Genomic DNA, 17,499 nt, shown 5'->3' on the forward strand with positions numbered 1-17,499 from the left:
CACTAAACTTAACCCTTATCGCTTCTCTTCCCGCATATACTTCAGCCGTAACACAAGCTTCCTAGTGAGCTTTTTCTCTACCAACTGTGCATTTTTTTCTTTCTCCCCCCTTTCTCTCTCTCTCTTTTTTATTACAGACTTGTACAAGCAGCATTAGTAACAACCATGCCACAGATTCAATATTCCATTGTCTTGAAATCTCCCTCATTAAGGAAAGCAGTCTGTTATTTTTTATTTTAGCCTCAGGCAAGTTCCCAAGGCATGGGTGGAAGAGAGCCATGATTCTTTGCCAGAGTATCACAGGACAGGCTTCTAGCTGAGTTACTGGTAAAGCCCTGGCTTCCCTCTGAGGCCTCTTGAGCCAGACCTCCATAGTCTACATTGCTCTCAGCATGACTGTCTTTCAGGGTGCTACTAGTATGGCATTTTAAGTTCTGAAGCTTTACATCCTTGAAACCTTTTTAGTTCAAAGTTTCTAAATCTTCCACATTCCTCAAAAGATCAACATGGTCAAGGTCATCACAGAAATAGCAACACTCAGGCACCAACTTCTGTCTTCGTTACCTTTCTATTGCTGTGAAGAAAGCGTTTATTTGGGCATACAGTTCCGGAGGGCTGAGTGTATTATGGTGGGGAAGTGTGGTTGGTAAGAATCAGCAGGGATGGAAGCAGGAGCAGGAAACTGAGCACTCACAACTTCAAACTGGCAAGAAACAGAGAGAAAACTGGAAGTGGAGTGCAGGTTTAAATCCTCAAAGCCTGCTTTCAATGATGTAATTCCTCCAGCAAGGATCAACTTTGCAAAGGTTCCACAACCTCCCAAACAGCACCACCAACTGGGGACCAAGTATTCAAATAGCTGAGCCTATGAGGAACATTCTCATGCAAATCACCATATCTCCTCTCAGTATTTGCTTCTCAGCTGCTATGATGTTGAGCTGTTTCCTCCTCAAGCTCCTGATCTTATGTGCTGCTTCAGCACTTCCTTGTTCCTACATTTTCTGTGAAAGACATGGCTGCTGCTCCAAACTGGTGATTCATTTCTGATATAAAAATTGGTTGTAGAGGACAGGGATGATTCAGCGGTTAAGAACATGACAATGTTCCAGAGGAACCGGGTTTAATTCCCAGGTCATCCAGCATTCAATCACACCTGGATAAAAAAAAAAAAAAATCAGATGTGATTTCCCAATGTGTGATTATGTAAGCAGCTTCTGCATAGCCCAGATCTTAAGACCCTGGGTCCTGAGTCAGACCACTTGGTCCTGATGCTGAATCCAACAGCACTCATCCACGAGCATCCACATGGGAATGGTTTCAGGACTCTCCTCTCCTTGTGCAGAAGCCCCAGTCTCTTATGTAGAATGGCAAAGTGACTGTATCGTCCCATGCACTGCATATCGTCTCCAGGTGACTTGATACCATTATGATACTATTATAAGCACCACTACTGTGTATCATTCCACAGCATGACAAGGGGAGAAAAAGACTGACCATTCTTAGCATAGATACATTTTTTTTTCCTTAAATGTCTTCAATCTGTGCTTGGTTGAATCAATAAATTTGGAAGCACTTGACACAGAGGGTTCCCTGTACTAAATGTTACCAGTAAAAAGGAGTCAGCATGAACATTAAACAGGAGAAGTTATGTCAAACATTTCCTTAGAGTTCTCACTGAGAAAGCCTGACCTCCTAGAGGCCTTATTAAAGGTCAGCTGGTGCCTCATGCAGTGTTTCTGATCTAGTAGAGTGTAGTTGGTTTTGTTTTGTTTTTTTGTTTTAATTTTTTTTTTTTTTTTTTTACTCTTTGGGGGCCTACCACCCAGCTACCAAATAAAGACACAGAGACTTATTCTTACTTATGAATGCTCAGCCTTAGCTTGGCTTGTTTCTAGCCAACTTTTCTTAACTTAAATGATCCCATCTACCGTTTGCCTCTGGGTTTTTATCTTTCTCTATTCTATATACTTTTTTTTCCTTCTTCCTTCATGACTGGTTGTGTGGTTGGGTGGCTGGCCCCTGGCATCCTCCTCTCCTCTTTTTCTTGCTCCTTCCTATCCTCTACTTCTATTTATAGTCTCTGAAAGCCAGTCCCACCTACTTCTTTCTCCTGCTGTGCTGTTGGCCACTCAGCTCTTAATTAAACCAATCAGGTGCTTTAGACAGACAAAGTAACACAGCTTCACAGAGTTAAACAAATGCAACATGAAAGAATGCAACACATCTTTACAACATTAAACAAATATTCCACAGCATAAATGAAAGTAACATATCTTAAGCTAATATTTCACAACAGTAGGGGGCCATGAAGATATAACACATCCTGGGGATGCTAATGCAGCCAATCTAGGGCCAAGCTCCAGAACTGCCCAACTATGTAGAAGAATTCACCTATCACAGGAAATGCACACAAGGAAGTTCGACCATTGCTAAGAAGAACGAGCAATAAAGATTTACTTCATTAAAAACATCCTCAATTCTGCCCTAGTTGAAAAATCCCACCCTGAGAGTCTTGCCTGAGCTAAGGACTGAAAAAAACAGGCTCCTTTCAGCTTACCTTTCTTGGAAGTCGAGACACATGGCCCAACACCTGTTTTTAAACACTGCTACTTGATGTATTACTTTTGGCAGCCCTTGCATATTTTTTAATTGCCGATAAAGTTATTGAGATTGAAATATGCCATCTGTTTGAGTTTGTGTCGAAGAGGCAGGTGACAAGGTTGCAGGTAATGATGGAGTCAAGCTGTTTCCACAGCAAAGGGCTGTTTCCCACTTTTCCATCTGCCAAAATTGACTCCATTTCCAGATTTGGCATTTGAGAAACAATATGTTCTTCTGGAGGAGAGACTGAAAAACCCAATATTCCAAACACCAATGGGTTCCATGAAGTAATAGTAAATGCTGTGGAGACAGAGCCTATCAAGTTTCCCACCACTTAGCTGAAACTGGATCAGTAAGGAGAAAAATTCTATTAGATGTGTGTGTGTGTGTGTGTGTGTGTGTGTGTGTGTGTGTGTGTGTGTGTGTTTACCTATATATCCAGTATACCTGCCTTTTCTCCAATTTTTGAAAAATAGTTCCAAAAGGTTACAAACACTAGGCTGGTAAGTTGGCCCAGTGGGTAAAGGTATTCGCTTCCAAGTCTGATGACTTGAGTTTGACCCTGGAATCCACATAGTGGAGAAAGAGAACCAACTCTGGTAGGTTGTCCTTTGACCTCCACAAGCATGTGTGTACACACACATGTGCGAGTGCACATACACACACACCACTACAGGTTTTAAAGCAAACACACGAACCATTAGAGTGTGCATACAAATGGTTTGCACTCTTAGCAGTGAGTAGTGGCTCTGCTCTATTGGTTTTTGTCAATGTGCAAGGATGCTCAGATGCAGAGGACAGCTTCTGAAGGACACCTCTCACAGCCAGAAGAGACTAATAGAACCTGTCGGACTCTAGCAACAGACACCATAGGCCAGAGTGTAGCTTTGTTCCCCTCTGGGCCTGAGCAAAGCAGAGTCACACAGAGAAGCTCAGCGAAGACTACCAGGGCTGGGGTGATTCCCAGTAGCACTAGAGCAGTGGCAGCACTCAAGTGTGAGGAGGCCATATGGCCCATGAAAAGTGATTGTAAGTTATGGAGGACTAGATGGTGTGATTTCTCCCAGCCGTGCCATGGTGTCCAAGTGTTCTTTTGATGAAACAACTCATATGAGTGATGACATCACTTTCTGCTATCTTGGACCTTGTCAATGCTTCCTTTATAGTATCCTCTTAGCCACCTGTGGTGGTCTGAATGAACATGACCTCCATAGACTCGTAGAGAGTGGCACTATTCGGAGGTGTAGACTTGTTGGAGTAGATGTGACCTTGTTGGAGGAAGTGTGTTACTGTGGGTGGGCTTCAAGGTTTCAGAAAATCAAGCCAGACCTAGTGGCTCACTCTTTCTTCCTGCTGCCTGTGGATTCAGATGTAGAATTCTCAGCCCCTCTCCTGCACCATGTCTGCCCAAATGTGGCCATGTCCTCTCCATGATAATAACAGATTAAACCTCTGAAATGGAATCTAGCCCCAATTAAATGTATTGCTTTTTAAAAGTTGCCATGGTCATGATGTCTCATCCCAGCACTAAAACTCTAACTAAGATATTACCCAAGACCAATTGTTACTTGCTTGGAGCAGACATGGGTGAGCCTTCAGAAATCTTGCCCACTCTCTATAAAAGGCCTATTTATATAGATTTACATAGTGCTATCCACTGAAAGCTGTCTAGATTAAATCTGGGAGAAGAATTAAGGCAAGCTAAGGAGTTTACTTGAGAATATCCTAAATTAATACAAAAGGGTACTTCCAAGAGCTCCAAGATTGTTGGGTATAAATCCTAGTGCCAGGGATGTGGTTCCTCCCATGAATTGTTTGCTAGGGAGGTCACTGGAGCCTCACAAACCCGAAGGCCATTGCCACTGTGGGTGGCTGCATGACAGAGTTAGACATCAAGACCCCATTTCTGAAGATACCCACATGCTTTAGCTTCTAGACATGAAGAAATCAAACTAGACTCAGATAGAAGTTCCTTCCCCTGAGGGCTGCCTTTCACAGTGTTAGAAACTATCAGGCAGGCTGCTGGGAAAGAAGTCACATACTGCCAGGCGGTGGTGGCACACGCCTTTAATCCCAGCATTTGGGAGGCAGAGGCAGGCGGATCTCTGTGAGTTCGAGGCCAGCCTAGTCTACAAAGTGAGTTCCAGGAAAGGTGCAAAACTACACAGAGAAACCCTGTCTCGAAAAACCAAAAAAGAAAAAGAAAAAAGAGAGAGAAAGAAGTCATACCCATAGTCTTCCTTAGTTATTGCACTGGCTGGCTTTTGTGTGTTGACTTGATACAAGGTAGAGTTATGAGAGAGGAAGGAGCCACAGTTGAGGAAATGCCTACATGAGGTCCAGCTGTAAGGCATTTTCTCAATTAGTGGTCAATGAGGGAAGGGCCAGCCCATTATAGGTGCTGCCGTCCCAGGGCTGGTGGATCCAGGTTCTATAAGAAAGCAGAATGAGCAAGTCAGAGGAAGCAAGCTAGCAACATTCACAGTGTACATTAGCTAGTGACATCATATCCATCCTAGTGTGTGTAATTACACTTTATGATATTTCCAAAATAACAGGCACCTAACAATGTAATTTCATAAACAAACAAACAACAAACATCCCCACTGTTATGTGATGAGTGATTGTGTTTTGTTTTGAGTGGAGGAGAGAACAAGCCAATTCCAATCTCCTATTTAGAACTTCTTGAAGCCTATTGGTGCCCCCCCTCCCAGCTGATTTCTGCCTGCACTGCCAGCTACAATGAAGATTGGTTAGGCAATGCATGTGGGCTGGAAGCTGCTGTCTGCTCCTCCTTTCTTATTTGATGACTACTCAAATAATTTTTTTTCTCAACTATAGCATTCTTTTCGTTGAAATTATCAACATCACCATTTTGCTTTCTGTGACAAGGTCTCGTTAACTGATGTTGACCTTGACTTACAATTTTGTGCCTCACTCAATTTGCTGAGTACTGACATCACAGTCATGTACCACCATGCCCAGCTATTGAAAATATTATACAGGTATTTCTCAGAGGAAAAAACATGCAGCTAGTTAAAGTTTAGTCAAAATCAAATGCCTGAGTTTTTAAAGTCTATTATGCTTTTACAGAATTTGTAAATGAAGTTATATTAGTTTCTTTTCTTGTTGCTGTGATAAAATACCATGACAAAAGCAACTCATGTGAGAAGCATTTATTTTGGCTCACAGTTTAAGGGTTTAGTCAGTCCATTACAGCAAGGAGGTCAAGGTATCAGGAGTTTGAAGCAACCAACCACATTAAATCCATAAGCAAGATGCAATTTTCCCCCATCTGTCAACTCAATCACGACGATCCCTCACAGACATTCTAATCTAGATAATCCCTAATCTAGATAATCCCTAAAAATACCAATGTCTAGAGGCCTATCTTCAAGGTAATTCTAGATCCTGTAAAGTTTACAACTAACACCAGTCATCACAAGAGTGCACATTTAATGATACATCGCTAATAATTCAAAAGCATCTTCAACCATAAGGACCTATGGCCAAGACAAATAAAGCTCCCATCCTTGAACTGAGGATTAGTTCTCAGCCGGGAGTTAACAGATGCTTGTTGTGCCTAGAATCTTACATCTTCCCTCAGGACCATTTTGTAGGAATCTTCTTCAGTGGCACAGTGGTTATCCCCATTCTACAGATGAAGAGATAAAGGCTTAGAGAGATTAAGCACATCATAACTTAATAGGAGCCATATTAGTCCAGGGCTGAGTTTACAGTCCCTGTTTGACATGCTCATACTTTTCTTTCTTCTTCTTCTTCTTCTTCTTCTTCTTCTTCTTCTTCTTCTTCTTCTTCTTCTTCTTCTTCTTCTTCTTCTTCCCCTTCTTCTTCTTCTTCTTCTTCTTCTTCTTCTTCTTCTTCTTCTTCTTCTTCTTCTTCTTCTCTTCTTCTTCTTCTTCTTCTTCTTTTCTTCTTCTTCTTCTTCTTCTTCTTCTTTTTCTTCTTCTTCTTTTTCTTCTTCCTCCTCTTCCTCTTCCTGTTCTTCCTCCTCTTCTCCTCCTTCTTCCTCCTCCTTCTTTCCCTTCTCTATTTTATTGTTTTCTTTTCTTGAATATAGATTTCCTCACACAATATATCCCAATTACAGTTTCCCTTCCCTTTAGTCCTCCCAGTTCCTCCCTTCTCCCTGTGCCCCCACTCCGTATCCACTCCCTTTCTGTCACTCATTAGAAAAGAACAGGCTTCTAAGAGATAACAACCAAACATGACAAAATAAATCATAATAAGATGAAGCAAAAATGTGCATATTGAAGTTGGACACAGCAACCCAACAGGAGGAAGAGTCTCAAGAACAGACACAAGACTGAGAGACCCACTTATCCTTTCTATCAAGAGTCTCATAACAATACTAAGCTAATAGCTATTATATATACACAGAGGATCTGGTGCAGACCCATGTAGACCTTGTGATTGCTGCTTCAGTCTCTATGAGCTCACATGCACCTTGCTTAGTTGATTCAGAGGGCCGAGTACTCCTGTCTGGATCATACAATCTTTCCCCCTCCTCTTCAGCAGGGTTCTTTGAGCTCTAAGGGGAGGGATTTGATGGAGACATCCAATTTAGATACTTTCTCTGCATGTCTGGCTGTGGGTCTCTACATCTGTTCCCATCTGCTCCTGGAGGAAGCCTCTCAGATGATGACTGGATAAAGCACTGATCTATGAGTATAGCAGAATATTATTAGGAATCATTTTATTGATTTCTTTTTTTTTTTTTTTTAATTAGATCAGTCATGTTTAGTTTCACCCTGGATCTCTGGGCTACCTAGTCTCTGGTTCTTGGTTTCCCAAGCAGTGTCAGGTGTGGGTTCTTTTTCATGGGATGGGCTTTAAGTTAAGTCAGACATTTGTTGGCTACTCCCACAAGTTCCCCTGCCCGAGCATATTTTGCAGGCAAAACAGATTGTGAGCCAAAGATGTCACGGATGTTCTACTGTGCTCTTCTGTTGCTGTGGTAAAACGCTGACCTAGCTAGGTGTGTACCATTTAATCCCAAGATTTGGGAGGCAGAGGCAAGTGGATCTCTGTGAGTCTGAGGTCAGTCTGGTCTACAAATTGAATTCCAGGACAGCCAGGGCAGCTACACAGAGAAATCCTTTCCTGGAAAAAAAAAAACCCAAACAAACAACAGAATTAAGTAAAATTAAATGAGATGGGCACAATGTCACTTGCCTATGATCCTAGAATTTGGGAGGTAGAGGTAGGAGGTGTAGGATTTGAGGCTACATGGAGATTTTGAGGCCATCATGGACTACATGAGACTGAAAAAAAACACTTAACATAAAAGTTTTTCTTTTTAAAAAAATCACCACAGAGTATAGGATACAAGAGAGAAAGGTTTTTTAATGGAAAAGAAAATTGAAGCCGGAAGAATGGGCCTAGCATTCAAAGCAGTCTGTGTTCTACCACAGGAAGATCAGTGGGAAGGTAATAACCCTACAGAGGAAAAGGTTTTTCTAGAGTTGACCTGCATGTACCTTTGGGTTTAAATGACTCAGTGAGTGAGTGTCCCACATAGTAGGAAATGACCCAAATGTACATCTTTCAGCAACATTTCCAGAGGAAAAAAATAACACAACTTCAAGAGAAAAAAAAGCTTGTCATCAATGAAGGAAAACAATGGAATCTACTTTAAAGCCAACATCAGCGACACCGATTATTGAAGGAGCAAAGCCTTCCATTTCGGGCAGTAAATTCTCGATGCCTCAATAGTCAGACAAAGTGTCCATCTGTGAGAAGGTAGAAGAAAAATACCTTTTTTTTTTTTTCAGAGATGCAAAGGCTTAGAGTGCTTTCTTAGCTTGAAGCTTTCCTGTTGGAACATTTTCTTAGCAAGCAATTTACAGTCATTTTCCAGAAAAGAGACAGCAATGGATTTCAGAACAAGTGAATCATGAGCAGCCATGCTACTGACCCAGGGGACAGAGCCCAGATCTGGAGCAGAGGCAAATATTCAGGAGGGCTAGCAAGCCTGATCAAAACTACTAGACCAAAGAATGACATCACAGTGTGAAAAGGGGGTGATGAGAAACTCAAGGGAAACACAAACATCTGTATATGACAGTCATGGACCATATACCAAGTAAACTGTAATATGTGGTTCTCTTAGCTTCCAAGTTTTGGTAAGTTATTAAAAATGTATACTTAACTTGACTTTTATATTAGGAATATACTCCTTGTATATTTGGACCCTGTAGATCATAATCTTGAACTAGTCAGGAAAATAGGCTTCTAACAGATAAAATACCCAAATTTGAAAAATATTACACTGTCATAAGAATGTAAATAGCTTTATTAAAGTCTGCTTATAAAAATAATCACAGAAGATTGAGTTACAGGTGATAAATAGGTGACCTTAACTAGGCAAAAATAAAAATAAAGCTTATAGCCAATAGATGTAAAAGAATGAGAGAATGTGGGTAAAGACAAGAGATACTTAACTGTGCAGGGTAGGGACAAAATGGATACTGTCCATTGTCAGTGGAGTGTCACACAGAGATTTAAATATTGTTATAGTTTCAATGCTTCTCAGAGGACTTCAAAACACTTATTCATCAATCATTAAGAGGAAGTCAGTAGCATCATAGTTAGGATTTTATTTCTGTGAAGAGACACAATGACCAAGGCAACTATTATTACAATAGAAAGCATTTAATTGGAGCTGGCTTACAATTCAGAGGTTTAGTCCATTATTATCATGGTGGGACATGACAGTATGCAGGCAGACATGGTGCTAGAGAAGGAGCTGAGAGTTCTACATTTGGAACTGCAGGCAACATAAAGAGAGAGAGCCTGTGGGTCTGGCTTGAGCATGTGAAACACCAAAGCCCACCCCTAGTGATACACTTCCTCCAACAAAGCCATACTTACTCCAAAAAGGTCACACCTCCTAAGAGTGCCATTCCCTATGAGTCTATGGGGAGCATTTTTATTCAAACCACCACAGTGAGGTAATAAAATAGGCTCAACCTTGGCATGCTGTGGTGAGAACAATAGTATTTAAAGTAAGTCAGGAACTAAGATTCGAGCTTCTCCTACAGCATTGTGTGAGCATCATCAGCATAACTCAAGTCAGACACTTCTAGGAGTGCCTGTTTAAGGGGGATCGGCAAAGATGCAGGTAAGAAATCAGGTAAAAATGAAAGGCTACAGCATCCATTAAACATAGGGTAAGAAGTAAATACTCCAAAGGTACCTGTGGGAATGTAACTGTTTGAAAACCACACACATACGCCTTTGCCCATACTATCTGCTTTTATTTTCTGCTTCCTAGTAACTTCTGTTTGGATGACCTTAGGCATGGTGTTGAAAATAGATTCAGGAAAAGCACTAAGGTGAACTAGGATAAGGGAAGTGAAGGAGGCCAGCAGGGAGACAGGAAGCACATGGAGAACCTGAGAAGAAGGCCAGGTTGTAGGTTGTAGAGAACATCTGTCTCCAGAAGCTAGGGCTTTGCAGGAGGATCACCCACAACCAGGCAGAAGGAAGCTGGGGCAGAATAGACCTCATTTCTCACCCCTCTTCGTGGACGAGGGTCCATCCTCCCAGGTAAGGGCAGGATGGAGAGGGCCGGGAATCTGGTGAGGATAAGAGAGCCGTCAGCATATCTTACAGCCGCATCTGCCTACAGCCCTGTGATCCCTCAGCAGCTGTAGCTACTGCAAACTCCTAGTTTCTGTTTCTAGCTGAGGGCCTGGAGTCTGCCTCATCAAGGTCAGGCTCCAGAGTAGACTTCCTGGGGCCACCATCCTGGGGCAATCAGCTGCAGTGGACACAGTGGGACTTCAAAACATGCTACTGTCAGGTCCAGTCCATGTGCAAATGTGTGCACATAACTCTACTGAGTACACAAGACAACAGCCATTGTAGCGATGTGATTGGCTTGCCACAGGGCTCAAATGAGAAGAGTGCCACCTCCAGAGAGCCTTCTGCCATCCAGATGTGGTGATATGAATCTGTGATAGGCACAGCTACTCCGTACCCAGGCCTGACGCATTCTAGATGAGGGAGTCCAAAGGAAGGTATTTGTGAGTGAGGATGCCCAGGGGATGGATACATGGGGAGGATCTGTTTCACCCAGCAAAGACATTTGACTGTGGACCTTGGCTCCTGGACACCACTCCTGCCTTGGCTCCTGGACACCATTCCTGCCACATCTCTGAAAAAAAGCAGTGAAGATTAACGCTGTTTTTAAGAACTGGTCCTCTCTCCTCCTCCTCCTCCGTGTTTCCAAGAAAAATCACATAGCAGGTTATTAGACTCATCTGATGTTCCTGCCAGAGAAACAAGGCAAAGAATATACACAAGATCACTACTTCCTTATGACTCCAGTGAGTGGGAGTTTATACCTGTCTCAAAGTTAAACAAATGTACTAAAATTTTTTAGTAAAAACACATTTAAATCGTTTTTTTTTTCCTCCGAAGGTAGATCTCAGTAAAGAGAGTAGAAGGCCAACTTTCAGAACTATGGATGTGTTTATGGCTTTGGTGGTTGTGATGGTTTCCAGTTACACACTTGTCCCTGGCACTATTGAGATGTAAACACATACACCTGTTCACATGCCATTCACACCTCAAGAAGGTGTTGTTGTTTTTTAAGCTAAGACTTAGGTTATAGAGTTTAGGTCTGGTTAATTTTGCTGTGTGATGTTTTAATAAAGTTTACTTTTTTAAATCTCCACTTTTAACTCTGCAGATAAAATATCTTAACAAAGGATAGTCTGTAATCTCCTTTTTAAAAAGATGAAATAAAAAAGTATTACAGTGATGGTATAAAAACTAATCATTTTAATATGCATTATTTTATTATAAATTAAAAAATGCAACATCCTTAAAAAAAAAGACCAAAATTTACCAGTAATAAAAATTCCTATTGTTTGCTGTGCTATCATAAGAAATTAAAGAAACCATTAAATATCTAGGAACATTCAACATCAAAAGCTTTAAATCTAACTGTACGTTGTAGCCCCTGAAAAAGCTACAAACTCCTTTAAAAAAACAAAACAAACAAACAAACAAACAAACAAAAAAACGTATTTTCTCTACAAAGAATCTCATCAGCTATACAAAAATCTGTACAGTTTTTATACTGAAGCTAATGTTGAGCTGCACTTGAATTTCACATTCTTAGCAAAATAATTGCCTGAGCACATACACGCCACACATTTAGGACAGCCATTTTTTCTTCCTCCTCTTCCTCCCCCTCCTCCGCCTCTTCCCGATCTTCTGGTTCACTCTTCTTCTGTGAGCCTGTTGGTCTACCAGGACCCTTCTTTCCTGCTTCACTTTGGCCCTTGGCACGGTAATGCAGCAGCATCCTTTTCAGACTTCTTTAGTTTGGCTGCTTTCTGCTCATAGGGTTGTTTATCTTTGGCAGACTGTTCAGACTATATCTCGCCCAATTTTTTTTTTTTTTTTTTTTTTTTTTTTTTCAGTATCTCCAATAGACAGGCCTGGGTGTTCACTTTTGTTCTTTGGTCGATGTTCAGAGCAAAACAGGAAGAAGGCAGAGGGTGGTCTTTTTGGAGCATTAGGATCAATTTTCTTTCCTTTCTTATCACCTTTGGGAGGAACATAATTCTTCATCTCCCTGTCATAACGAGCTTTGTCACTCTTGTCCAAATTTTCGAACTTCGACTTTTCCTTTGCAGACATGGAGCACTTGGAGAACTCGGCGAAGTGACCGAGGGAGGAGTCCGGGTGCTTCTTCTTGTGCTCCTCCCCGCACATCTGCACGAAGATGACCGCGGGGGTCATCTTGACCCCGCGGCTTGTTGGGGTCTCCCTTGCCTATGCTGACGGGGCGGTGACTAACCTGGCGTGAGCGCTTCCCTCCCAGCCTCGACAGACAGACTTCCTTCCCCCAAGCTCTGGCCAGATCTCAAAACTAATCTTATTTTTTTCATCAAGCAGCCAGGCGCTGTCCTAGGTGCTGAGGACACACATATTCAAGCAGGCGAGAGCCCTGCTGGCTTGAAGCTGGCATTCCAAAGCAGGTGGTTTGTTTGCCCAAGGCCCTATTCCACTGATTTTCATACAGATCCACTCCCAACTACATAAGTGGTAATTCCAAAGTACCTAAAAGGCAGAGCTTCCAAGTGCCCAAAGGATAGTTAGCTTCTTGGGTTTCCTGAACTGCTTGACGCGACGCACTCTTTGTAAATACCAATCTTTGTCCTAAATCAGAAATAAATGAATCATTCTCTCTGCTCTCCTGTCCCAGTAATTCACAAGAAGTTTATCCCAATGCTCCCTTATAGACTAACATCTCTAAGAAGATGGTGAGGTGTTCGCATGTAACACCATAACTCATCTTCAGATCATGTATGACACACTGTGATGACAGAAGTATGCAAAGAGTTGTGTTGTTTAGAACAGTGACAAGGAGGAGTCTGTATTTGTTCAGTTCAGACCCTGCTGGGGTTACCTAGGTTGGTTGGCTGAATGCAGAGATGTGAAACCCTCACATGTAAGGTCACCGGTACCTATAAAATTTAGACCATGCTCCATTCCACCAGGATTCCAATATCTGACTCTTCTCTCTCTCCCTTCTTGCTCTAGGCTGTAGTGTCTTACTAGGGAGCTGTGCAAACACATTGCTGCTGGAGAGACAGGACAAGAACGTGAGTGATGAATCACAAGACCCAGCTAGCCACTCCAAAGAAAGATTTCTCCCCCATGATTAAAGGGCCCTAGAGATCCTTCAACATCACATGAAAAGATGCAGCCAGTAGACAGAAAATGAAAGCCACCCAAGCGCTGGAGGGTGCCCTTGCAGCCACTTCTGTCCAGGTTCCGAGTTTCTCTTCACGATGGTCTGTAACAGCACATCCATCGGGACTTACGAACATCTGCGGCAGAATGTGAGCAATGCTTTGGACCCCGGGGCCACCCCACTGTCTGCACCACTCAGGATCTTGCTGGCAATAACGATGCTGCTGATGATCGTGGTAGGATTCCTTGGGAACACGGTGGTCTGCATCATCGTGTATCAGAGGCCAGCCATGCGTTCAGCCATCAACCTGCTGCTGGCCACCTTGGCCTTCTCTGACATCATGCTGTCCTTATGCTGCATGCCTTTCACCGCCATCACCCTCATCACTGTCCGCTGGCACTTCGGGGACCACTTTTGTCGGCTCTCAGCTACACTCTATTGGTTTTTTGTCCTAGAGGGCGTGGCCATCCTGCTCATCATTAGCGTGGACCGCTTTCTCATCATCGTGCAGCGTCAGGACAAGCTGAACCCACGCAGGGCCAAGGTGATCATCGCAGCCTCCTGGGTGCTGTCTTTCTGCATCTCTGCGCCCTCCTTCACTGGCTGGACGTTCATGGAGGTGCCGGCTCGGGCCCCACAGTGCGTTCTGGGCTACACTGAGTTCCCAGCCGAACGCGCCTACGTGGTGATGCTGGTGGTGGCGGTGTTCTTCGCGCCCTTCGGCGTCATGCTGTGCTCCTATCTGTGTATCCTCAACACGGTGCGGAAGAACGCCGTCCGCGTGCACAACCAGTCAGACAGCCTGGACCTCAGACAGCTGACCAGGGCTGGCCTGAGACGGCTCCGGCGGCAGCAGCAGCAGGTCAGCCTGGACCTGAGCTTCAAAACCAAGGCCTTCACCACCATCCTCATCCTCTTCGTGGGCTTTTCGCTGTGCTGGCTGCCCCACTCAGTCTACAGCCTGCTGTCTGCGTTCAGTCGGCGGTTCTATTACAGCGCCTCCTTCTACACCACCAGCACGTGCGTCCTGTGGCTCAGTTACCTCAAGTCTGTCTTCAACCCCATCGTCTATTGCTGGAGGATCAAGAAATTCCGCGAGGCCTGCATAGAGTTGCTTCCCCAAACTTTCCAAATCCTCCCTAAAGTGCCTGAGCGGATCCAGAGGAAAATCCAGCCGAGCACCGTCTACGTGTGCAATGAAAACCAATCCGCCGTCTAGGGAGAGGGTCAGAGCAGGCCAACAGACCACTCCAAAGGGTCCCTGCTCAGACCCTGCTCCCTGGCTTTTAGTTGTCTGCGTCTTGTAGTGACGACATAAGCACAAAGGTACTCATTTGTTTCCAGGTGATCTGTGGCTTTCAACTTTCCGATTTCTGTAAGACGAATAATGATTTTTTTTTTCTCTCTCAGAAAAAAAACATATATAGTTCTAATGGGAGTTGGGGCTTGGAGGAGCTGGCCGGAAAATGAGAGAGGATGAGGGGAAGCAGAAAGTGAAGCTGGCTGAGGGCAGGGCAAGAGGAGGGTCTGTCAAAAAGAGCACATCACAGTCCATCCCAGCCCCCATGCCACATACTCAAGAGAGGCCCCTGGTGGCAGATTGTTGGGTGCCCTTGTTGGGTCTGATGCCAACGTATCTGCAGGGCCTGGGTATGGCACAGAGGTCTCCATAATGTTCAACTGTGTGTTTCCGATCATGAAAAGTTATCCTTTCTGGAAAGGAGTGGAGCTCACATTGGGATGTTCTTGAGATCCACAGTATGACAGGAGGTGTGTGTGTGTGTGTGTGTGTGTGTGTGTGTGTGTGTGTGTGTGTGTAGGGGGCGGGGGTTGATAGTGGCCCAAAGCTCAAAATGTATTTTGTGACAACTTAACTGAAATGAGAAGTCCACCTGGTTCCTTGGGCGTGTGCCCACCCCTCACACATCTGGCTATCCTGACAGTCTCTATCCCTCTGTCCCTGTCCATTCGTTGGCCACCTTGTTTTTATCCTTTCCAGTGTGCTAAGAACATAGTGTTACTCGTCCACTGGGCAAGTATTTGTAGTGACTTGCTCTCAGAAGCAGGAGCAACCAGTGACTTAGCTTTGTTTACACATCTCCTCTGGACAACCCAGAGCCTTGTGAGGCACCAAATCCACATCAGCACCAGAACTGCTGACAGGAACAGAACAGACACCCCCCTCCCCAAAGCTGGGCTTATACCCATCCATCTCTGTTCCTCCTACCTCACTCATGCCCACTGCTGCTGTCAAACCCTCTTGCCCAGGACCCGATTCTGGGAGTGAAGCTCCTTCGAGGAGACATGTTGCTTATAGCCTAGGCTTGGCCATTATGCTCATGGCCGCCCATATTGAGGTGTAGGAAGGTGAGTTCTGAACGTTCAGGACACAGCAGTAGGTCCATTGAGCTCTCTTTACAAAGTCAGACCTGAAGAGAGGGAGACATTAAGAAAATAGGATTCCAGGTCTGACTCTATCAGGGACCAGTCCGTAAATCTTGTTCATTTTATCATCTGTCAGCCTCAGTTTACCCATTTGTCAAAGGAGGAAACAAATCTACATGACTTCAGCCTCCTTGAGTCTACACTTGATTGTAGCCAAAAAGCTGAGAAGAGATAAGTCCCCTTGATTCTAAACTGGCAGTTTTCTGCCTGAAATCACCAGATCCCTTGCATTTATTGATTCATCCATGTGATGGGCATCTATCAAGGAAGTGCCTATTGGATGAAATGTGCTGAGCAAGTGACAGTGACAAGAAAGAAAAAAAGACTGGAAAGCACCTCAAACCAGTTGTCTGGTCTCTCTGAGGAGTGTGAGAACTCAGCCCAAGAGCACAGACATTCCAGTTGGCTTCGTTTTCTATTCCTTTCCAAGTTGTACTCAGAGGCCAGCTCCCTACTCTCCTACCCTCTTCCTGTGGTAGTGGTGATGGAGGCAGCAGCGAAGGAAGGTCGAGTGTGCAAAAGACTCTAACTTACATTAACCTCAGCCCACGGGAGGGTCTGTCAAGACAGTGAGTGACCAGTTTTCATCAACCAAGAGGGAAAGAGAGAGAAAAGATGGGGCTGGTATGTAGTTTATCAAGGCTGGTGCCACCAAACCTATGCCTCTCCCAGGGCCCCAGCAAGGCTAGGGTTGGCCTCAGCTTCCATGGGTCAAGTTCACAGGGCCCAATGGTGCCCAAGAGAATTGCCAGACTACTGTAAGGGGCAAGCCTGTGGGCGCTTCCCCTCCAGTGGTATTTCAGAGAATTTTTATTCAGGAACCTTGGGCAAAGAGAAATCACAAAACTGAATGAAGGTACCAAAATTTACATCAATGTGTGTTATATGATATATGTTGGATAGTAATATATATGTTTCAAAGTAATAATTTTGTATATATTTTAAATAAAGTATTATGGCTCTTTCAGTGTATAAAATCATGTTTTTGCCAAAACGCTTTTTTTAAATCAAAGCTACTATTATAAGCCTGGAATCCTGTGCCCAATACCTATTTATCAGGCTGTTCAGGATATACCTTTGCGAACACAAACTATGCAAATACAGCTGTTATGGTGCCAGAAGCTGGGATGTCTAAGATCAAGGAACCAGCAGATTTAGTGTCTGGAAAGGACTAATCTCTTGACTCACAGAAGGTGCCTTGTTGCTATATTGTCACATGGTAGAAGCAGAAGGGGAGGGTCCTCATGTGGGGTGTGTGTGTGTGTGTGTGTGTGTGTGTGTGTGTGTGTGTGTGCATGATCATGTGTGTTCACTTGTGTATGCATATGTGTGTGGGGGTGTGCATAGGAAGGCCAGAGGTTGACATCATCTGTGTTCTCCACATTAAAAAAAATAGAATAAAGATGCTAATCCTATTCAGGAGAGTGGAGCTCTCATGACAGAATCGCCTGCCCATGGCCCCATCTCTTAACAGTATCACACTGGTGTGAAGTTGCAACATCAAAACTTGGAGAAAACATGTTATAACTGTAGCCATGCCAAAGACATAATGACCTCCCCAAGGTGCACAGCCTGTGAGTAACCAGCAAGGCTGACAAGACTGAAGTGGAGGGGATGCTGAGTTGACAGCTAGAGACTATTGGAGCCACAGGTGGCTCAGTGCAGAGGCTGTTGCTGTTTTTTGTTTGTTTGTTTGTTTGTTGCTTTTTAAATCA

The 17,499-nt window shown here is 43.8% G+C and overlaps 1 protein-coding gene and 1 pseudogene across 1 annotated transcript in view; one reads left to right on the forward strand and one right to left on the reverse strand.

Annotated features, from left to right (window-relative positions):
• Positions 1 to 17,046, forward strand: part of Gpr45 (G protein-coupled receptor 45) — a 98,020-nt gene extending 80,974 nt beyond the window's left edge. Inside the window, exon 2 of the mRNA XM_036168306.1 lies at positions 13,186 to 17,046. Within this exon, the coding sequence (XP_036024199.1) occupies positions 13,437 to 14,558 (1,122 nt within the window). The 5' untranslated portion in view covers positions 13,186 to 13,436 and the 3' untranslated portion in view covers positions 14,559 to 17,046. The remainder of the gene's footprint in view (positions 1 to 13,185) is intronic.
• LOC118569394 lies at positions 4,994 to 12,937 on the reverse strand (annotated as a pseudogene).
• Positions 17,047 to 17,499: the final 453 nt, after the last annotated feature.

Source organism: Onychomys torridus, chromosome 18 (genome assembly GCF_903995425.1).
Source record: "Onychomys torridus chromosome 18, mOncTor1.1, whole genome shotgun sequence".
NCBI classification, from domain to species: Eukaryota; Metazoa; Chordata; class Mammalia; order Rodentia; family Cricetidae; genus Onychomys; species Onychomys torridus.